General features: G+C 41.3%; 1 protein-coding gene across 1 annotated transcript; it reads right to left on the reverse strand.

The window, feature by feature from the left end:
* Positions 1-203: 203 nt before the first annotated feature.
* On the reverse strand, positions 204-18,946 carry rbm44 (RNA binding motif protein 44). Its single transcript, XM_085374934.1, has 21 exons — positions 18,754-18,946; positions 18,565-18,613; positions 18,381-18,487; positions 12,807-12,881; positions 12,692-12,737; positions 12,588-12,622; positions 10,827-11,014; positions 10,526-10,725; positions 8,085-8,206; positions 7,620-7,975; positions 7,493-7,542; positions 6,125-6,274; positions 5,874-6,039; positions 4,718-4,752; positions 2,753-2,819; positions 2,514-2,595; positions 2,304-2,435; positions 2,152-2,219; positions 1,898-1,968; positions 994-1,198; positions 204-497 (listed from the first exon to the last, which is right to left on the reverse strand). Exons 1-21 carry the CDS (start codon positions 18,944-18,946, stop codon positions 204-206), a joined length of 2,691 nt encoding a protein of 896 aa, XP_085231060.1.
* Positions 18,947-24,140: the final 5,194 nt, after the last annotated feature.

Below are 24,140 nucleotides of genomic sequence, written 5' to 3' on the forward strand. Positions count from 1 at the left end.
GTGCCAGACAACAGAAGTAGCAGCCTGAACATGCCTCTAACTTTAAGGCAGCAACATTGAGATTCATAAATTCTTCTTCGATCAAAAATTATATTCTTTATAGCAAGCTGATTAATAGCTTTTCCCTCTTCTTAAAAATAATATGATGGAATGAACAATCAAAGGTTCTGTCACATAACAAATCAGAGCTGTTGGTTTCTTTATTATGACTGCTTAGCAGTCTGCGGCCTGGTCAGAAGTTCAGATATCATCTCCCTGATGGTCCTGAGGGGCATGCCACAGAGGACGCCCTGATGCTTTGCCCTCAGCTCAAGCATAGCATCCACAATCCTCTGCCTCCCCACCTCTGGGTAGAGCTGTGTCAGCTCTGCTATCAGAGTATCAAAGCTGCTCATGGTGCCATAGTGTTGTGGCACAAAGGTTCCCTTTGCTGTAGGGGAGATGCACACCACCTTCCTGTTCCTGATGCTGGGCTTAACAGGAGGCGTGGTTATCAGCTGGAGAGAACAGAGGAGCACACATTTCCATATTAATGCACTCAAAAAACAAAAACAAACAAAACAAACAAGCATAGATCCAGTCCCGATCAAAGGTTTAAGACTTGAAAAATGGCAAACAAGCCAGCTGACAGAAAATGACAATGAATAGACATTTTTGCACAGATTTAGCCTTGCACAGGGTATGCGGTCCCAAACTTTTGCTCAGCTTTAAAACAGCCCGTTTCAGTTTAAGTGTTGTTTTCAATGAATTGCATGCTTTCAAAGAAAAAAAAGAAAAGAAAAGTTGTGTCCCACTCCCAGCTCTTCTTGTTGCATGCTGAAGCTCTACTTGGAACCTTGTTAAGATCCAACCATGCAAAATCAGATTTTTTCCCCCCCATTTTTCAAGTGGTCTTAAACTTTTGATCGGGACTGTATGTTCTGCTTCTAACAAAGATCTGAATGCACACTTAAAGTTTGATTGTTTTAGAATGCCTAATGCTCGTCTGCTCACCTCAGTGCTGCTGGAGTCAGTCTTGGAGGTTTGTGGTTTGGCAGCGTCCTGTGAGGAATCAGGTTCAGAGGCCGAGTTCTGGCTGTTGTTCGTGGGTCTGCTGATGTGCTCCAAATGTAAAACGCGACCTTGCATTCTGCATCCATTTAGCTCTTTCACTGCAGTCTCAGCAGACTGGGGGCCACTTAACATAACTATGGCAAATCTTCAGAACATAGCGAGTTGTTAAACTGGCATGCGTGTGCTGATTTGTGAAGCATTAGAATTCGCTGCTACAACCACACATAAGTAAACCTTCTAGAATTGTGTAGAAATGTAACATTTTACAGTTTTGTATAAAATTACAGCCCAGGACTTAATTCTAATCTCAGTGTCATTTAATGTTGGATAAACACTAGCATGACATTGCTACTGGACTTTTACATTACAAGCAATACATTAACATCTGCTTTTGACCAGGTAGATGATTTACTGTATCACTTTGCACACCACTGTGACTCCAGCGATTACATGGAGCAGGGTGAGTACTGCCAGTCTAACAAGAATAGAAATCCCACATGGCAAAACATAATTCCCTAAAGAAAACTGGTGGCCCAAGAGTAAACAGACCTGCTGCAGGTGGAGTGGACACAAGGGTAAAGTAATGTGTTGACAGCAGTACACAAAAAATATGACAGGATAATATCACAGATCACCTGGAATCAGCCAAACACATGCAGGTTTACTTTGATGCAGTTAAAGCATTCATACTCAGGATTGGAGTCACGATTTAAAGCCAAAAACACAGGGAAACTGGGCCCATAATAATGTTTTCCTTAAGGAAAGAATTGATATAAAGACCTGAATGTATGACTACTTAATGAAACAAGCATAAGCCTGAATAGTGGGGGAAAAAGGACCTCACCTCAAATCCTTTAAAGCAGAAATGCTGACTTCAGTGGGATGGTATTTCTCAAAGAACAGCATCATGTCACTCTGACAGGGACAAAGTTTCAATTAAAGTCTACACTGCCCTCTGCTGGCAATCACACTGCAGTACAATGGTTTTACATAAAAGGATCATTACACAATTTAACTTGTCAATTAAAATTTCCAATGCGAAAAAAAACAATGAATTTTAAATGACTACTCAAACAACATTGATGAGTAAATGTTCACCTCCGTCACATTGCTGGGCAGCTTGGAAACACACAGTACGGAGCTCATGGCCTCCTGACTGGCTGATTCTGGAATGAAAACAACTTAACTGCAGCTACTTAGAATTTTAATTCTCCAAACGTTCAGCCCTAATGCACTGTTTGCTCTCTCACCATCAGACACATGTGCCGTCACCGGTGTGGGGTCCTGTCTCACAGCAGTAGCTACATCATCTTCTGGAAGCTCCAGCTCTTCCTCAGCATCATACCATTTCTCACCTGTGTTCACCTCTTGACCTGCAGACCCTGTCCACAAAAAGAATTCCTCAGATAACCAGTATTCATAAATTGGTTACAGACGCTTCTGCGCATTATGGTTCGAACCTCCATCTTGAGGGATGAGGGTAGGAGCTCTCCTTGTACTGTCATTTTTATTTTTGAGCCGTTTTTCCTTTTCCTGACCAACCTGAGAAAAGAGGGGGAAAAGTTGACTTGTTCATGGTAATGAGGCCCAAATACAGGAAATAAAAAAAAAAAAAAAAAAAAAAAAAAAACCCCACACACACACAAAAACAAAACACCAAGCTGAAAAAAAGGACGTGAAAAACAACAATGTGAAGAACCTTTCCGCCTTGAGCATCAGGACGTCCACCATCTCCACTTGGTGCATCCAGCTTCTCCTGGGAGCTGCTTTGGATTAGAAAACATTTGTCATTATTTGGGGGGGGGGGGGGGGGGGGGGGGGGGGGGGGGGGGGTCCTCATCTACTCAATAGCTGAAGCAAAATAACATACAACTACACCGCGTTCCAATTATGCAAATGATATTTTCCCCTTATTTTTTGTAAATAGTCGATTCAGATGACAGTCAGCATAATTTTCGAGTCAACCATTAGAGTACAACTCAAATGTTACTCAACAAAACTGCCAATGAAAAAGTGTTTTTCAAAAATAAACTTAAAATGCACTGTTCCAAATTATTACGCACAGAGTTTCAAAACATTTTATAGATAGTAGAGAATTGAAAATGGTCATTTGTTGAATTTGCAGCATTAGTAGATCAATTTTACTGAAATCAAAAACATCTTAACAGGTTAAAGCTACATATTAACATAGGACCCCTTATTTGATAGCAGTTTTACAATTCTTGCATCCATGGAACTTGTGAGTTTTTGGAAAGTTTCTTCTTGAATGTCTTTGCAGGATGTCAGAATAGCCTCCCAGAGGTGCTGTTTGGATGTGAACTGCCTCCCACCCTCTTATTTTTTGGTTTGAGGATGCTCCAAAGGTTCTCAATAGGATTGAGGTCAGGGAGGAATGGGGACCACACCATGAGTTTCTCTCCTTTTATGCCGATAGCAGCCAATGATGCAGAGGTGTTCGCTGTAGCATAAGATGGTGCATTGTCTTGCATGAAGATGGTTTTGTTGCAGAAGGCACAGTTCTTCTCTTTCTACCATGGAAGAAAGTGGTCAGTCAGAAACTCCACATACTTTGCAGAGGTCATTTTCACACCTTCAGGGACCCAAAAGAGGCCAACGAGCTCTCTCCCCGTGATTCCGGCTCAAAACATGACTCCACCACGTCCTTGCTGACGTTGCAGCCCTGTTGAGACATGGTGGCTGTCCACCATCCACCACTGCATCCATCTGGACCATCCTGGGTTGCATTGCACTCATCAGTGAACAGGACTGTTTGAAAATTAGTCTTCTGGGCCCACTGCAGCCGTTTCTGCTTGTGAGCATTGGTTAGGGGTGGCCAAATATAAGGTTTATGCACAACTGCAAGTCTCTGGAGGATCCTACACCTTGATGTTCGCAGGGCTCCAGAGGCACCAGCAGCTTCAAATATGTGTTTGCTGCTTTGTTAGCAGCTGCTCTCTTAGTCTGATGCATTTGTCTGGCAGAAACAGTCCTCATTGTGCCTTTATCTGCACGAACCCACTCAGCCACAAATTTCTTACATTATGGTGATCATGCTTAAGTTTTCGTGAAATATCTAAGGTTTTCATTACGTGTCCAAGGCATTCAACCATTTCATGCTTTTCAGCAGCAGAGAGATCATTTTTCCTTCCTATATTGCTTGAAAATGGTGGTCTGCTTAATAATGTGGAACATCCTTCTTTAGTAGTTTTCCTTTAATTGGGCTCACCAGGCAAACTAATGATCACAGGTGTCCAAGATTGAGTTTAGTCATCCAAAGAGCCCTGAGACACAATTTCATCCATGGGTTTAATTGAAAAACGATCATTATGACACTTAAACACAATTCGCATAATAATTTGGAACGCGGTGTAAGTGCGTGTACCTGTTTAGACCTCTTTGTGGGGGCCCAAAATTGACATGTTACTATACTTGTGGGAAGCCACGGTCACTTTATGAAGACAAAAGTGCCCGTCCCCACAAGTTTGAAGGCATTTTTGAGACTCAAAATGCCGTTTTAGTGTCAGGGTTACAATTAAAAAATGAATGCCAAACCATAACCTATGTTTAGGGTAAGCAGCTAGGGAAAGCATTCTGTCAATTAGATGTCCTCACTAAGATAGCAAAATGATAGCGTGTGTGCGCGTGCACATGTGTTTTAATGTACCAAGATGAGATTTCTCCCAAAACTTCACGAATGATCTAGACAGGAAGACAGAAAAAGAAGTTATTTCCAAATAAAGTCCAATTCATCACCCAGCCCCACCACAGAGCTGGCAGATGTTTACTAGGGGTGCAACAATACATGTATCGATATTGAACCGTTCGATACAGTGCTTTCGGTTCTGTACGCATATGTATCGAACAATACAACATGTTTAATTTATTTTATCAACTTTTCTTCTGACGATGTCGTCTGTGTTGAGCGCTCAGTGGATCTGCGTTCGACTACTCTGCCTAGGCTGCACTGTCGAGTGCAGATCCACTAGCACAGCGCAAGCTAGCAAGACAGAAGCTAAGCTTGTTGCAACATGGCAAATGCCTCAACGCTACCCGAAACTGAACCTCCCCCACCCTCATTCAGATCTGGCCTTTGGAACCATCTTGGTTTTCATGTGAAGTATGACCCTGATGGTAAGCGTGTCATGGACTAAAGTAAAACAGTATGTCGGATGTGCCACGCAATGCTCAATTGGTGGGAACTAGTGTGTTAGCGCAGTTTGCTCGTTAACGTATTGACGTCGTCCAGCCCCATGCACGGGGCGATCGGCGGTAGCTCGTTAACAGAGATTTGCCGCGTTATGGTGTTAATGTCATTTCAACGAGATTAACTCCGACAGCACTAGTGGGAACACAACGAATATGACTGCACATTTACGCCGACATCATCCTAGTGCAAAGACAAGTGGAAGCAGACAAAACAAAAAGCACGCATACTACAAACTTTACGAGTCATTTAGACAGCCGTTAGCACATGATTCTCCTTATGGGGACCTGATATGTTTAATATGCTGCTGAGAATATAGCCCAGAAGAAGCGTATAGTATAGCTTTTATTTTGGAAAGAGCCATTTCTCTGTAATAAACTCTTTTCCAAAGATGAGTGATTCCTCAATCAGATATTTATTTTCTTTATTATTTTGTTGTTTCAGAAACATTAAATTGAAAAACTGTACTTTTGAGAGAAAATATTTATAATTTTAATAAATGACAAATTAAAAAAGGCATGAACATTTTTTTGTATCAAAAAAAATATCGAACTGTGACACCAAAGTATCGAACCGAAACGTGAATTTTGTGTATCATTGCACCCCTAATGTTTACCTGTGCAGGGATGTAACTTGATCCTGTGAGTATCTCGCCAGAGTCAACAGATAAAGGCTTCAGTTGCTGCAGGGGAAGCCCTGCCTGGATCTTACTCTTCATCTCATTATAGTCCAACTCCAGTTTTTGGAGAGCAGATATAATGTTTGAAGGAGGATTCTTTGCCCTGCAGTGAGATTCGGGACAAAAACTCTTGTCTGAGACAGAGGCTTATAGGCTCAGACACATATTGTAACTTGGTGCATACTTACACTAGGGTGAGCTGGTTTCCCTCAGTAGAGGTGTAGTATAGTCTCCAGCAGTGCTGTCTGCATATGCTGTACTGCAGTGCCAGGAGGGCTAGCTCTGCTTGCTGAGCATGGTCCATACACTCACACTCTTTTCTCAACTTGCCGCCAACACTGAGGGGGGGGGGGGGTTACATACACACATTATACTATACAGATCATGCATAAACAGGTCATGCGTGCGTATACTAGGGCTGCTCGATTATGGCAAAAATGATAATCACGATTATTTTCACTGAAATTGAGATCACGATTATTTGACGATATTTATTTAACCCTTTAAGACCTACCATAGAACCAAGTCCACCAGAGCTTATATTATTATTTTTTTTACATGTTGTAGTGCCATTTGTGGGAGCATTTCAAGTTGCTATACAACTGTTATAGCCCATATTTTAATAATATGTATGCATTAAGTCCATAGTAATTACATAAATTGCAAAAAAGTGCAATAAACTACAAAAAAAAATTGAAAATCGCTTTTGTTTTGTTTACATATATTTCTACTTGGAGAAATTTAAGAGGTTTATCCCTCAAAACTTTAAATACAATAAAGTTGCAAAAAAATAGTTTCCCACCACAGGAAATTTATTTTGAGTGTCTTCATAGTTTTATTTTGGAGATACAGCAATTTTTATATACTGCAGGAAAAACAAAAAACAATCCTATGATGCAAATTTGCAAAGAAAACAGCATGTGCATCATTTTACTGTGGGAAGTGTTACGAACAGCTGATAGGAACGGCAAAGCGTGTTTCTGGAATATTATGTTTTTGTTCCTGCAAGCGCTTTTTATGCAATTTTTGCAAAGCTATATGTGGAACGAAACCGTGACCTAGGACAAGCTGATGGCATAAGATGTAAGTACAACTCCTCCGGTTTCATATGCAAAACAAATTATTGCGCTAGCTTACACGGTTCAGATTCTACAGGGATTTAAAAATAGTTACGCAAAACGGAGCGTGCTGCTCTGACCGGCTTTAAAGGGTTAACAATAACTTTAAAAAAATAATATAAAATGGTGTGCAACACCACTGAAGTTTTTTTTTTTTAAACTCTCTTTTCAACCAACAGCAGTCACTCTCCTCTCCAAATAACTTCTGCTTAGCTTTCCGAGCTTCCCTCGGGTCCTCTTAATCAGCGGTCTCCACCCTTTTTTGCGCCACGGACCGGTTTATGCCCGACAATATTTTCACAGACGGCCTTTAAGGTGTCGCGGATAAATGAGGGAGGGGCTAATAATCGGCTCAGTCATTTTTAATGATCGTTGAAAGCCCAGATCGTAATCGTGATTAAAATTCGATTAATTGAGCAGCCCTAGCGTATACTTCACCTTTTTGTTTTCTCTTTCCCTTCCTGTGTTTTCTTCAGTTTGAGAAATTCCTGAAATATTAATAGACCATTTAAAAATGTTTTGCTGGAGCTTCTATGAATGACAGCTGTTTGGGTTCCAATCTTACCTTGGCGATATAGTCCAGATCTGCCATGCGCACTTCAGTGTTAATGTGTTTGTCAGCTGTTTCCAGGTCCTCAGTTTGAGTAAAGACTGACAGGCACTGCACCACCTCAGTGCCAATCATCGCATCACAGGTGGGGACGCAGGGCATAGGGGAGGTGTGCTTATCTACACTTTTTACCTTGGTGGCAGACTCATATGACCTCAAGGTCTCAGTGCTGGCTTCTGCTGTAACATCATTATTAGTGGTGACTGGACACGAGTGACCGCTCCGGTTTTGTTCTTTCAGACTGTCATTAGCCAGACAGACAAGGATGCTCTTATCATCCGCCATGAGGCTATGAAAGGTGTCGCTTTGATCTTCAAAGGTTAAGAGAGTTGATTGCAGTATGGTCAGTACCATGCATATCCTCATCTCTGCATATATGTTTTGTGGTGTTTTCTTCAGCTTGGCACAGAGGAAACTTACCCTGTTCTGGCTCCACTGCCTGCACAATGCTTCCATCGGTGTACTCTGGATCAATCATCTGAATCCTGTCAGTACTGCTGGAGTCTAGGAGAGACTCTTTGGTAGCCATTGGCCATTCTGACCTGTAACATCAAATAATGTTACTCATTACTCTCAGCCTAACAGGTAACTGTTATAGAAACCAAGTTCTTGTAAATATAATTAGAGTGGTGTAAGAGTGTTTGGTCTATGGAAATTGCATTTTGTGTTTACTTGGGTTATTTTGGTCTAATATCTAATCTTTGTTTGATGATTTCAAATATTTAAGTTTGACAAACACAAATAACAGAAAATCAGGAAGGGGGCAACATATGCACGACATTGAATATGCTGCAGATTTAGGTAACTTTAAATATTTTTTACATTTCTTTCCGATGTCTAAAATAAATTCATTCACTCTGTAGTTGGGGATAATTTAAATCCACAGTTGGTTTAAAGTAGATGTCCGTAGACAGACAGGAGCACCAAAGCTGAAGTCAAAAAGCTGGACACTGTCAGCAGCAACATGGATTTTAGACATGCAACACACATCCTGTGGGCCCACCATCCGCCAGAGGCGGCGTAGGGGTCCGGTGCAAGGTGCTTCAGGTCACTGTCAAGGGCAGGTCCCTTGCAATTTGATTACTCAAGCTGGCCATGGGAAAAGGGAATGTCATCTGTCTGGTATGGAAGGAAACTGAAGTGATGAGAGTTTGACAGAAAGAAAGAGTAGATGTAGCTGGTTCACCTCAACTGACATATTAGGGTCTGAAACTAGTCTCCTCAGAGGGGCTGGGCTCTGCTCCAGTCTAGAGTTACATCAGTGAGAGCAGCAGGCAGGTATACACCAGCCTCTGTGCCTTTGGTAACAGGTATGCACTGTCATTTGCACTTATGTGGCAAAATCATGGTTCAGAATACCTTCTTGCTGGTCAGGGGTTCAAATCCAGTAAACGGTAGGCTAGGCCCTCCATGCTACCTAATGTGTATGTGCTACAGTTAACTCAAGCCATACTGGCTTGTCTGTTGCTCATATTAACAAGGTCTGTGTGAGGTGTTGAATAGCTGTTTTAATGCTACCATGCATGTAATCCCAGGGGAAGGGGTTACATGAAGAGGATGTGGAACTTATGGCTTTGGTAACACCAAACATCTAGACTAAGGGTGAGATAGTAGCTCAATGTTCCAACATCCAGAAGAAGCAACTGCTATCACAACTAGAGATTGATGAGGTACAACACAAATGCTACAGCAAAGGGAACCCAGGACATCAGCTCAAGGGTTGAGAAATCAACATCCCCACCCTCCAAGATTGGTTACCAAGCTCTAAGAACAACTGGTGGGTTGCTGTTGAATGCAAGAGCAGCTGACCTGAAGTTTATGACTAAGCTGGAAACCTGGATCCTCAGTGGCTGATTACCAAGCCTACGTAAAGTACCTGATGAAAGTCTACCAGAAGATGTGAATGCAGCATTACGGTCAACGGCCACTGTCACAATGTATTTGGCTATATGGTAATTAATACCACCCAAAAAAAAAAGTCACTGGCTACCCTCTGCCACCCCTGCAGGCCACCGCCAGATCCTTCTGTCTCAGGAAAAGCAGGGCCCTCACAGGTGACTCCTTGCACCCGTTCACCACTTGTGTGAACCGTCTGGTCGGCACCTCAGGTCAATCAGGTCCCACACCTCCAGACTCACTAACAGCTTCTTCACCTGGACTGTTAACAAATACTACCCCCACTCACCTCACCAATCTGAGCCACAGTCTGAGTAACGCTCATCACTCAGGCCACTCGCATACAATCTATACTCAGACGAAGTCCTTTGCACTGTTTCCAAGAATTTTGTTCAAGAAGTTTGTCTACATTTCTCCTGTTTGTCATTTATTCCTAATGTCTTATTATTTTATTCCTGCAGAGTTGGTGTGGAACACCCATAATTTCATTTTACATGTACATTGACAATAAAGGGCTATTCTAGTCCATCCTATGATGAACAGCCACAAAGAACAGTGTCCTCAGTGGAGATGGAGCATGAAGGGAAGTAAGCTAACTGTCGGAACTGCAGGAAGGCGCAATGTAAAAAGCGGGGCCTAAGAACTGTCCACACCTGTGGCCTTAGAAACTGCTAAACCAAGCCAGCCTTGGCTACCAGCTCGAAAAGGTACACCAGAGAGACAGAAGCAGTAAGAGCCTCACCAAGGCTGAAGATTGAGCAACATTGGGAGAAGGATGCAACACATAACAACAATTCTCAGCGATTAGTAGAGCTCAGCATACCGTAGCAACATTACTGAACAGGATCCAAGAACGTCTCAAGTATGAAGAGTTTGGACAGGACCAGGTCCTGACATGACTCACACCTACTCAATAAAAACACTGCTCTAAGTCGAAGACTCAGTGAAATAAGATGCATACTTACTGTGATGGACTGAAGTCTGCACTCTGGCCTTGTAGCCCTGAAATCTGGTTCCAGGGCTCAGGCTTTCTCCTCTGTCGACATACCTCGAGGTCCGTGTCCAGAGAAACGCTCACCAGGCCGGCTGGTTCCTTGCACACAGCTGCACAGCTGCCCGTTTGAAATGAGTACCTATCTTCATTCAGCTGGCACAGTGGCAGTCCCTTTCAAATAACAACAGTGATTTGTCTTTTTAAAAAAAAAAAAAAAAAAAAAAAAAACACAACTTTGACTACACAAACTAAAGCTCTTTAAACACACTTACAGGTCTATAGCAGGCCTTCTGATCATTTGTTTTTTGTGTGACGGGGCTGCTGCAAGCTGCACTGAAGCCACCAGGCATGTGAGCCTGCCCAAACAGCTTTTCTTGATGCTCGTTCCTGTTACAGCCAAGCAAAGTTAAATTCTCCCTACTGGGGAGCATCTCCAAGTCCAGGTGAGTGCTGGGTGTTTCTTGAATAAAAAGCAAACAAATGGAACTGTTACAAGATTGAAAGTATGTGAATGGAACTTGGTCTCAAGACTTGGTAATCTTCAATTAATACTCATTAAATTTGACAGTTTGAGACAAGAAATAAGCCTTGTTCTATACTAAGACGTGTTGTGAAATTTATTTTTACTACAATTTTGTTGTCATTGCCTGTCTGTGGGATATCTCCAACCGCAGGATGAGTAACCTGAACTTATACCAGGAATTATCCGAAAGTTCCAGGACTTCACTAATTAAAAAACGATTCCAGATTTAAAGATCTTCTTTTCAAAGTCATCTTTCTGTGCAACTGTGGCCCGCTTTCAGCACGATTATCGTTTTTAGATCACTTAACCTCTTGGTCCATTTGCATGGTCTGCATGTGCCTGTGTGAGTTTCTTCTGGGTTCTTTCCACAACCCAGAGACATGCATGTTACATTTTGATTCTTGGCAATGGCTTTAACACAGAAGATAAAATCCTGTCTAAATTAATAGATATTTTAATATCTATTAAGTGTTATTCGGTTGTAAAATAAAAGGAAAGAACAAGAGAGAGAGAACGAGAGCTATTGATGGCAGGCCTGAAAGAACAAAAAAAAAAGAAAAAAAAAGAAGAAGTTTTGAGCATATCGAATAACTTCTATGGCCACAGGCGTATAACATCGAGCATCTAGGAGTGCAGACTGCTTCTGCAAAACACTTGTGAAAGAATGTGTCACTCTCAGGAGCTCGGTGATTTCCAGTGTGGCACTGTGATAGGATGCCACCTCTGCAATAAGTCAAGTCATGAAATGTCCTCAATACTAAATATTCCACAGTCAGCTGTTAGCTGTATTATAAAGAAGTGCAAGTCATTGCACTTCTCAGCAACTTGGCCACAAAGTGATAGGCCACACAAAATTACAGAGTGGGGTCAGCAGCTGAGGCGCACAGTGCACAGAGGTTGCCAATTTTCTACAGTCAGTTGCTACAGACCTCCAAATTTCATGTTGCCTTCAGATTAGCTCATGAACAGTGTGTAGAAAGCTTCGTGGAATTGGTTTCCAATTCCATGGCTGAGCAGCTGAGGAACCCAACAGAAGTTGGAATGAGAGAATAAAATGGGTAGAGGGTTGGAAATCACACCTTCGAGTTGGGCTATTATCTGTCTAAGTCAGAGACATCCAGTGAAGCCAGAAGGTGAGTGCACCGGCAGCATTAGTGACAGCTGAATGTGCTGGAATGCGTATCCATTTACTGTGCTGACGCCAACCAAACGTTGACAAAGCACAAGGTCACTAACAGGCATGTTAAATATTCATTTTGTAAATTTTTATTTAAAAAATTCAAGCAAAAAAAGTAGTTAAAAATAAAGTAAAACAGGTAGACAGCTAATGGACAGGAGCTGAAAATACCATCTATTTTGGAAGAGGTCCTGAGAATGAATATTAGTTATGTTTTTTAATTGGCAGAGTCCCAGAACTATCCACCAATAGCACAATGTCCAAACCAATCTGATTAATGCTTTTAAAGGGGTTTCTGTTTTCTGACTCAAGTGTATGAGATGATTATATTACCACATCCATCCATCTCTGTTCCTGCAGTTGTAAACCTGTAAAGAAAATGAATTTTAGTGAAGTGATAGAACTTGTCTGATATGTGTCTTCACAGTAACACATACACGTGCTGGCTGGCTGTCACAGCTGACTGGGCAGGACTGCTGCCATCTGTAAATTTAAAAATAAATTTAGTCTGAGCACACCTAGTGCAAGATTTTAGTACTATAACATACTTACCCTTCACATGAACATGATGCCTATGTATTTCTAAGGCAGGATGTCTTTGCAAGAACTGATGAAACCCTCCTCCTTCTAGGGAAAAGAAAAACATGATAAGGTAACTACAATTCATTTTCAATGCATGAAAATGTGCCTACACCTATACACAAAAATGCTGAAACTGTTAGAACGGTTCTACCAGTTATTTAATTTGCTCATCAATGTGACAACTCTAGGTGATATTTTTTGTTACAAAGGTTACAAACCTAGAGGGAGTTTTGATGCTCTTCTCGTGTCTGTATGGTTCTCTCAGAACAACTTTGTTACGTTAACTGGCATTTGCTCTGAATGGTTGCCCTCCCCCGACTCCCCAGTTGAAGCAGGAAACATATTAGCCAATCATGTACTGACAGCAGCTATCAAAGTTCTGTATTTTCATTTGTAATTTGATTAGTTATTTCCAGATTAAGTTTGCTTGTTTTGGCTAAGTGTCATTATTTAAACATTGTTGTTTTTTTTTTTTTTTAAGTTTCAACTATTAAAGAAAGAAAAAAAAAATTCAAAACCTCCCCACAGATATATCATTAAGTACAGTAACTGGAGTAGCTGCTTATATTTAGTTTAACAGTTTCTCTCTGATCTTTCCGAGTTAACTTTGTGAGGACTAGAAAAGTTTGCTTTACAAAACCTGTGCTGGCAAATTATATGGGGACTGCAATTAATTTTAGATCACTTTAATGGTTAATTGCATACTGAGCACTCCAAATAAAAATAAGAAGAAAAGTTATAGATTCCCATGATCAAGGGTTGTTTGTGTAGCCTTTGTGGAAGGCTCTGTGCAGGAATGCGGTAGTGAACCGGAGCAAGGTCCAGAAACAGTAGCGCTCACAGTAAGATGGTACCTTAGGCGCATGAAACTGGGTAACAGGTCAGGGAAAAGTCTGTGTGTGTCCATCCCTAGGTGAAGCTGCACCCAATGGAGGAGAACAATGGGCTAAAGCAGGGGTGGGCAACTCCAGACCTCGAGGGCCGGTGTCCCTGCAGGTTTTAGATGTGTCCTTGAACCAACACAGCTGATTTAAATGGCTAAATTAGCTCCTCAACATGTCCTGAAGTTCTCCAGAGGCCTGGTAACGAACTAATCATGTGATTCAGGTGCATTGACCCAGGGTGAGATCTAAAACCCGCAGGACACCGGCCCTCGAGGCCTGGAATTGCCCATCCCTGGGCTAAAGTCTAAACCACCGCACTTCTCAACAGGTTTTGACCAATCAGAAGCACATTCTCTTTTACAAATACCACTAGTACTGCTGGTTAGCATCATCTCTCTGGATTGAGAAAAACATGGATTGGGACCGAAACCCTCTTTTACCTTAGATAAAAAGAACATGCAACAACTTCATTAATTCATTTTTTCCTAAACCACTGTGTCTTTTAGACTCCATTCCAACACAACTCTTCAGTTCTACTATTAATCAATTATTAAATATGATCAGTTTCTATTAACAGGATGTGTATCACGGGTTTTCACTTTAGCTGCAATGAAACCACTAATTAAAAAGCTTTTAATCAATTCAGCTTTTTTAGCCAACTACAGACCAATTTCTAACCTCCATTTTTATCTTAAAAAGTCTTGAAAGAATTACTGCTGTTGCGGCTCCTCCAACCTATGGCCGCGGCAGGCTAAACATGAGGACACAGATGACGCGCAACAATAAACACATAAAATACACTTCTGTACCATTTGCTCCTTTTATTTCCACATGCAACTGTCCAATATATAAATCAGCACATGGGATTAACTATTAAACAAATGCACAGATTGCACAAACAAATAACTGCAACTTACCAATAACTGCACTAATTACAATGCCAACTTACAATTAAGGCTATGGCATCAATTAGTGCACAAATATACAAAAACCCATCAAGTTCCAGTTAAAATACATCAAGCTGTGGTCAACAGAAAGTTTTGCCTCATGCTCACCCTACCTTTCTGCTCATCAACATCAGGCGCAGTGAACAGGTGAGTGCAACCACATTTATCATCTACCACTAAGGAATGGTTTTATTTGAATGGTTTCGTTCTGGATTCACAGTGCATCATAGCACAGAAACAACACTAGCAAAGTTAACAAATGATCTTTTTATGGCCCGTCATAGTGGACTGCCTCGCCTGTTAGACTTCAGTGTAGCATTCAATAGCACCAACCACAGTATTTTACTGCAGTGATTAGAACACACCACTGATATATAAAGGAAATAGTCTGAATTACATCTGATTCCAATGCTTTATGTAAATGGAGAGCCGTCTTCACATATGAAAGTTAATCGTAGAGTGCCACAGGGTTCGGTGTTGGGACCAGTACTATTAGCATAACATATACGTCCCTTAAGTAACATTATTAAAAAACAATACATTTTCATTGCTATGCAGATGATTTGCAGCTTTATTTATCTATGAAGCCTGACGAGGGCATAAAGATGTCCTTCAACATGCATTAAAAAAAAAATAAAATGTAGGAATGTTTTCTTTCATCTGCATAATCTCTTAACATTGGAAGCATCCGGTCTCAGAGTGATGTTGAAAAACTAGTTTGTATGTTCATTACAGCTAGGCTGGGCTATTGTAATTCATTATCAGGTCAAATGCTCCCAAAAAGCCTTCACCTAATCCAAAATGCTGCAGCAAGAGTACTGGGACTAGAAACAGAGAGTACATTTCCCCTATATTAGCATCTTTTCATGGCAACCTCTTAAATCCAGAATTGCATTTAAAATCCACCTCACATACCAGATCTTGAATATTCAGGCCCCATCTTATCTGAAAGACCTCATAGGGGCATTTTACCCCATCACAGCGCTTTGCTTTCAACCTGCATAGCCTTCAGTTTTCAGGCTCCTCTTCTCTGGAACCAGTTCCCAGTTTGAATCCTGACAGACACACTCCCTACTTTCAAGACTGGCTTAAAACTTTTCTTTTATCAAAAGAAAAGTTTATTCCCCCAACTATAAGCTTTATCAAAGCTTATAGTTGGGGGAATAAAACATTTTCAAAAAGACAGTCATTCAAAAAGCCTGGAAGTCTGCTGCCCAAAAATCACATTGGCAATTACAAGAAACTGGCGCATTGAAAGCAAAATATGGTGTGGTGTGGCAAAGACATGCATAGTACTATAAGCCCTAATACATTCTCTTTCACATCTTTCTTGACCTCTTTATGTCTTTTACTCTTATGCTGTTTTGTGGATCACAAGGTTTAAAACTACTTATAAACACACACACACACACACACACACACACACACACACAGTAACTCCACCAGAGTGCCTATTTCGGGTCACTTTTGCCGGTGTTCCAGATCTACTGGCGTTTAGATCAACTGGCGTTAGTCGAACAGATGTGTGGCAGTCTTGCGTTTCAGGAGCTGCTACCGACAAACCAGCAAAAAAAAAAAAAAAAAAAAAAAAAAAAAAAAAAAAAGGCAAATGTGTCATCTGTGACACTTGTGAGGTTCTCAAACACACTCCGTCAGTCTTGATGCTGTTGAACAACAAAATGTTTAAAAATGTGGCGAGTTTACCTGGTGATATCCTCATGCGCGACGCGATCGCGAAAACAGCAAACAAGTAATACCACGCCGATGTTGTTCACAGGACAGCAAGAGTAAACGATCGGGAGACTCTAGTCGTCGTTATCGTTCCGCTCGCACGGTTTATTTCTCCGATTTCAGCGTTTTTGCTTCACAACTAAAGCGAGCAGTTTACTTTGTGCACTAACATGGACTCGAGTCAACCAGCGCCACCTCTGGCCAAGTGCCACAGCCTACAGCCAGATCAACCTGTGACACACATCTGCACCACGTTTGAATTCGTGTCATGCACAATACATTTGTACCTTTCAATTGTGTCTGTTTGTGCGTCATGCAAATAAACCTTTGAAAAGAATGAAATGATATCATATATTCCTTATTGGCCTACATTCGTTCAAAATCCCAAATTATATACACAAAGTCATAGAAATCACCACTCCAATTGGTCATCATGATTTTGATATTCTCTTTTTCCATAACAATGAAATACGCCTTGGACAAATATGACACATCAATATTTCATTAGTGTTGTCACATCACATCCTGTAAGCATCGTCTGTCTGTGTCCTTTCTCTGGAAATTAATATTTCCAGCCAATATAGGCAATCCATCAACATGGCTGGAGAGTTGGTAGTTATATACAGTCTGTATAAGTGTGGTTAATCCAATGAAGATTTGTAAGGAGACGGCAGTTACTTTGAATTCACAGCAGTTACACAGTGATTAGTAATAAACAGAGCCGGTGAGAGTGAATGGATTTAAGAAAGTCAGTGACTCAGGTGTGTCGCTTGGTTTGTCATCTGTTTGTGAGACTGGAGGAGACGTAGAAATCTTTTGTTTTAAATCTTAGTTAGGAAGATTCCTGTTTGAAAACAAGCACTTTTTGTGAGAAATGCAAGAAGTACATCTGCAGAAAGCACACAGTTACATTCTGTCCATCATGTGGACAAAATAGAAAATGTTGAGCATTGGAAAACTGAGAACGTTGGGCAAGTTCAAAATACGTGTTTGTAAGAACGAAAAACCAAATTGTTCCTAAAATAGTTATGGAAAGTCACTGTTGTATGTCTGTGTTCTACATGTTTATCTGATGGGAAATAAAGTTGCTATTGTTTTATTGCAGTTTATTGCAGTTTCTTGACAATTCTGAGTGGATTTACACAGTACGGGTCAAATGACCCGCAACAAAATCAATGTCACTTTTGTTTTTCAACATAATACAAGGGTTAATTTCCAAAACTTCCATATGATCTTCAATTTGTAGCAGATCCACTATCACACAGCAGCTGTAGTTGTGAAGCAAAAACGCTGAATTCGGAGAAATAAACCGTGCGAGGGGAACGATAACGACGACTAGAGTCTCCCGATCGTTTACTCTTGCTGTCCTGTGAACAACATCGGCGTGGTATTACTTGTTTGCTGTTTTCGCGATCGCGTCGCGCATGAGGATATCACCAGGTAAACTCGCCACATTTTTAAACATTTTGTTGTTCAACAGCATCAAGACTGACGGAGTGTGTTTGAGACAACCTCACAAGTGTCACAGATGACACATTTGCCGTTTTTTTGCTGGTTTGTCGGTAGCAGCTCCTGAAACGCAAGACTGCCACACATCTGTTCGACCAACGCCAGTAGATCTAAACGCCAGTAGATCTGGAACACCGGTCCAAGCCCGGGTAAAGGAGCAGGGTTGGAATTGTGACATTAAAAAAAAAACAAAGAAAACAAACCAATAATTGCTAAAAGAAATTTAATTTGTAGTTCTAAATAAACTCTAAATGCATTTAGGACGTTTTTTACTCACTTTGTCTCTTCCACGATGTTATTTCTCTCTCCAACAACATAAGTTACAATTAGATTAGCATGACCAATTATGCAAATTAGGCGATGACGTCATTTAGCGAGTTCTAGCGACTTTTAGGACAACCAATAGCGATTTTCCTTACTGAGAAGTTGGCAACACTGTTGTGGACTGCTGTAGTGGGAGTACCGACACATACCCTGTATGAGCTTTCTGTCCTCGGGTGACAAACGCAGATACCAGCCCAGCAGCTTGGAGTCAGTTAAGGCCAGTTGCGGATAAGCAGCCACCAAATCATACACAGACCTGAAAGCAGAACCACGTCTCTCTTTTTTTTTGGTTCAGGTTATTTAGCTGGACACAAAACTGTCGTGGTTACATACCTGTCCAGAAAGAACTTCCTGCGCCCCTCTGTTGATGCAGAAACCGACGTTAAGACAAACAAATGACAAACTAGTAAAATGTAGTTACTGGTCAAGTTTGCGGTACAGAACACAAAGCCTGGACACAGAATAATATCATTGCGCTAGGACATAAATTGGGATTACTTTTACCCATGATTTTATACTTACGTGGACTGGGTCTTTTAATATAAGGATTGTAAAAACTGCTTTCTGCCCACACACCCGCAGAGTAATGAGGTGCCTCGTGAAAGCCACGCCACGATGTTTGATAAGAAGTCATGGGTTGGGTGTCTATTGCAGTCGACCAAACGTAAACAGGCCACGACGTCCGCCACGGGTCATGCGTGTAGCACGGCTCCATTATAACCGCGAAATGGCGTCAGCTAAACACGTGAACGTAATGACGGCTAATGTTAGCATTAAGCAAAGCTAATGTTTATCTGTTAGCATTTGAATTTTCGGTTTCTCGTTTAATATTTCTGAAAATAAAAAGGCACATACGCTTCTCCTTTTAGTTTTCGGAGTTAGCTTGCTAACTTGTTAGTTATGCTACATCCAAACCCCGCGTTACTCTCGAGGCCTTCAGTTGTCTCATAACTACAATAATGGAAGATATATTTTCTCACTCCACTTCATTTTAGCCATGCCGGGGAAAGATTGGTTCGTCAAAGTACAGGAATAGTCCACTCTCTAATTTTACCTTTAGTTAATCTTCGCTATTGCCATTTGTGAGCTTTAACATTCTCCTCCTACGACACTCTTACACATGCAGCGAGTTCTGTAGGCGAAGGACAGTCAGTTTACCCTGTTGTCATTTACCTCAGTCTGGTAGTTGAGAATAGCACTCAGCAGATAACTTTTTTTGAGGGGCGGGATTACATGTATTTATACACAGTACAATTTTATTTGAACATTGAGAAAAACTAATACAATTCAAGTACAGTTTTCATGGATCGATCGATACTAGCGTGATTGGATCGATACTTTGATTTTAACTGTGTTAATTATTTCTTTGGAAAAAGTAAACCTCAAACATGCACTATATGAAAAATGTCCGAATCTTTTTTTGTGTGTGTGCTTTAGAGACAGAAAATTTTAAATTCCAGGTCTCCAAAAGTTCAGTTAAAAACACATGAAAAGGTGAAAGGTGTGTTTTTTGTGTTAACTAATTATTGCGGAAAGTAACGATCACAGTGATGATTAAAACGTGTTCAGAATTTGGAAATTGAGAATTCATCTCATAAGTCGTGGCACATACTCTCCCCCAATTAGCTGCCCGAATACTTTAAAATTATTGGTACTGATTGTATCCATATCAAAATTTGTAGTTTTTGTACAAAGTATCAGTATCAGATACTACCTTGAATTTTACTTAATATCTAATTGGAAAGGAAATCAGTGGTATCCCACATCACTAGTTTTCATTTCCTTTACTATCATATGTATATTGGACAGTGGTAATGTCCATATTAAACATGGCCAAAGTTTCAGGTAATGAGCATGGTGTTAACAGCAGGGATGAGGAGTGAGACTTGTGAGGTCAAAGGACAGCATGTTAATTTGCTTGTTTCACTCTCAGTGGCATGATATTTAAACATAAGACCAAGACCAGATTTAAATATCTGAAAAACATATGGGGCACAAACACAATATATAATTTTTTTAACATAACTGTACAAAATGTACATTATATTTTAGAATAATTTACTGGGAATAGACTGCATTGCAATGGTGCCGACATGATTGGCTTACACTAAAAAACAGATACAGTGCTGTGAAAATATTTTTGCTCCCTCTTAATTTCTTTTTAAGTATTTGTTTAAGATCATCAAACTAATTTCAATATCAACAACAATGCAAGTACAAATACAAAATGCAGTTTTTAAATGGTCCTTTCATTTCTTAAGGAACAAAAGCTATCCAAACCTATCTGGTTCTGTCTGAAAAAGTAATTGCCCTCTAAATATGATAACTGATTGTGCCACCCTCTGCAGAAAAAACTGCATCAGCTGTTCGATGGCAATGACTCTTTCACATTGCTTTGTGTAAAGTTAATATGTCAATCCAGTCCCACTGGTGGAGTTTTGAGCATGAACGCGGCAGATGTGATGGGACTCAAACCTTCCAAAAAAATTTGTTCAATCGGTCCATAAAATATTTACCCAAAAGTCCTGGAGATCAAGACATTTAATGGCAAACATGAGACAAGCCTTTGTGTTGTTTTTGGTCAGCAGTGGGTTTCATCTTGAAACTCACCTATGGATACTGTTGTTGCTTTCTATGATCAAGTACATTCTACCTAATGTTCACACTCAGAGAGCAACTTGGGGTTAGTATCTTGCCTAAGAATATTTGGCATGCAGACTGGAGCAGCCATGTATCAAACCATCCACCTTCCAATTAGTATGACCTGCTCTACTACTGAGCTACAGCCACCCCAAGTCTTTCCCATTGTGGATAATAGGTGTCGCTGTGGTTCACTGGAGTCCACAGCCACTCCTTCCAGACTGATAGATGTCACTGACTTTGTTTCTCATCTGTTCTTGAGTTTCTTTAGATTGTACCATGATGTGCTGCTTTTCTTTTTATGTTTTAGCCTACTTGGTTTCTTCATTCATCATGTCTGGCAGTAATCAGGCCTGAGTATGGCTAGAGAAAATTACTCATGTTTTCAAGAACTATTCATCCATTACCTTTTCATATAGGGTCAGGTAGGTTTAGATAGCTTTTTCTCTTAATAACTGAAATCAAAATTCTAAGATAAAGTGTATATATAATAATTTAACTATCATAAGTTATCTTTTTCTAACATAAAAATTCGTTTTATGATCTTAAACATGCAAGTGTCACTAATAAAACAATAAAAAATAAGAAATCAGAATGGGGGCAAATACATTTTATCAACACTACATGGTGTGCAACAGGCCACCTATACTTTACACCTATAGGAGCTGCTCAGCCATGACAAACTCAGGACATATTTGTTACTTAAAGTACTGACTCTGAGCCTTTATTTTTGTTGGTTATGGCTGTCAAACGTCTGGCTGTACAGTAAACACATACCGTGCACAATATCGTGTTAGTCATTTAATTACAAATGAGAAGGTAAACCAGATGCCCTAGTACTTACTTTATGTGCTTTAGTAGAATTTGTCCACTAGAGGGCAGAAATGGTTAAAGTAAAGTAAGCATGACCCTCTTAAAAATCAGAACTAAATGCCATGTGGGTGGTGTGTGTGTGTTTGTGAGAAATCAGTTATGCAACAGAGTTTTGGTACTAAAGTCTCACCATGGTAATGAGCATTGTGTGAAACACAGCATGTTAGCCAAATTCTGTGAAAGATTTGAGCTGTTCCCTGGTAGCGTGACCCAAATTTCTCAGTAACTGAAGCCAGAACAGTGCGGGTGATCCTCTCAAACTACAGTTTAAGGATTCTTTGTGTGTCTGTGTGGATGGACACATCTGAAAGCTCACAGCAGAAAACACATCACAATGAATTGCTTTGGTTCAATAACTTAAATGCAACAGCTCACAGTTGTGTACTGTATGTATGTGCGAGGACTGCCCATTTTGTTGCTCTCTTTTCTCTCTGTTGGAGCCAAAGGCAGTGTATCAAGCACTCTGTTTGTGTATTGATTTGGAGTGATATTTATAATGCTGCCTTAAACATATAGACACCCTGCCCATAACTTACTGTTCAACTTTGTCAAGTAATTTAAGTGGTGATGGACAAGAAGAGGTGTTTCAAAGGTGACAGGACTTTTTCAGGGCCTCACTTGCTCCTGTGAAATGAATCACAGTCATTGCATTGGCTTATTTTTGATCATGGACAGCAGGTTTGTAACTGGGAGAAAGAAAACTATATAGCACCTCAGAATTAGGTGGTCATTTTCAGACCCATTGACAATCTACAACAGCGGGCCCCAACCTTTTTTGCGCCACGGACCGGTTTATGCCCGACAATATTTTCATGGACCGGCCTTTAAGGTGTCGCGGATAAATACAACAAAATAAAACTAGTACCGGTACCGAAAAAAAGAAAATTTATTCATAACACATGTGAAAAGACCCAGGAAAACCGAGTTAACGATAAAAACGATAACAAAATAACGCTGAAAAACGATAAAAACCCTGAAAACTATACATTTCACACCTGAGCCTCAACTCTCGCGGCCCGGTACCAAACGACTCACGGACCTGTACCAGTCCGAGGCCCGGGGGTTGGGGACTGCTGGTCTACAACATGCAGAAAGATCTGGATAAACATGTCAAAGATCACCCTGCCAGTGATCAGGTACCCTGCTGGGATAATAGGCTGGCCAAAGGAGGAGATAGAAGCCACTGATATCAAGACCAAGAAGCTCCTGACCATGCATGGATGGTTTCAGCCCAAGTCCAGCACCCTGAGGCTGTACGCTAAGCAAATAGAAGGAGCCCTGGGACTGGTGAGTGTCAGAGCCACAGTCCAGGAAGAAACAACAAACATCCACGAATACATCAGGAAGATAGCCATGACTGGCTGTGTGCTCAGTGAATACCTCAGGCAGGAAAAACCCAAGAAAGAGGAGGAACCATCATGGAAGGACAGGCCCCTCCCGGTATGTAACACTGGCAGATGGAGGAGGTGGCTGACATCCAGAAATCCTACCAGTGGCTGAACAAAGCTGGACTGAAAGACAGCACAGAGGCACTAATCATGGCAGCACAGGAACAAGCTCTGAGCACAAGATCCATAGAGGCTGGGGTCTATCACACCAGGCAAGACCCCAGGTGCAGGCTGTGTAAAGATGCCCCTGAGACAATCCAGCACATAATAGCAGAGTGCAAGATGCTAGCAGGCAAGGCATACATGGAACGCCATAGCCAAGTGGCCGGCATAGTGTACAGGAACATCTGTGCCGAGTATAACCTGGAAGTCCCGAGGTCAAAATGGGAGACGCCCCCAAGGGTGGTGGAGAATGACCGAGCTAAGATCCTGTGGGACTTCCTGATACAGACGGACAAAATGGTGGTGGCTAACCAACCGGACATAGTGGTGGTAGACAAACAGAAGAAGACGGCCGTAGTGATCGATGTAGCGGTTCCGAATGACAGCAATATCAGGAAGAAGGAACACGAGAAGCTGGAGAAATACCAAGGGCTCAGAGAAGAGCTCGAGAGGATGTGGAGGGTGAAGGTAATGGTGGTCCCAGTGGTAATCAGAGCACTAGGTGCGGTGACTCTGAAGCTAGGCGAGTGGCTCCAGCAGATTGCAGGAACAACGTGGGGAGATCTCTGTCCAGAAGAGCGCAGTCCTGGGAACAGCTAAGATACTGCACAGGACCCTCAAGCTCCCAGGCCTCTGGTAGAGGACACGAGCTTAAAGGACAGGGACCTGCGCAGTATCTTAGCTGTTCCTGCGCTCTTCTGGAGATCTCCGATGTTGTTCCTGGGATATACATACAGAGAAAAACCCAACAATCATATGTCCCCCTATGAGCAAGCACTCTGGCGACAGTGGGAAGGAAAAACTTCCTTTTAACAGGAAGAAACCTCCAGCGGAACCAGGCTCACA

Source organism: Diplotaxodon limnothrissa, linkage group LG16 (genome assembly GCF_057381915.1).
Source record: "Diplotaxodon limnothrissa isolate DT_005_m linkage group LG16, D_limnothrissa_male_GT1.1, whole genome shotgun sequence".
NCBI classification, from domain to species: Eukaryota; Metazoa; Chordata; class Actinopteri; order Cichliformes; family Cichlidae; genus Diplotaxodon; species Diplotaxodon limnothrissa.

What these genes read in the sequence shown, in the direction of transcription:
- rbm44 (XM_085374934.1), bottom strand. Translation starts at nt 18,946, where the DNA reads ATGGAGCCGTGCTACACGCATGACCCGTGGCGGACGTCGTGGCCTGTT. An exon ending in GCAGACTTCAGTCCATCACA is followed by an intron (nt 8,207 to 10,525) that starts GTAAGTATGCAT and finishes TTGATGTTACAG; the next exon opens with GTCAGAATGGCCAATGGCTA. An exon ending in GGGAAAGAGAAAACAAAAAG is followed by an intron (nt 6,275 to 7,492) that starts GTGAAGTATACG and finishes CCCCCCCCTCAG; the next exon opens with TGTTGGCGGCAAGTTGAGAA.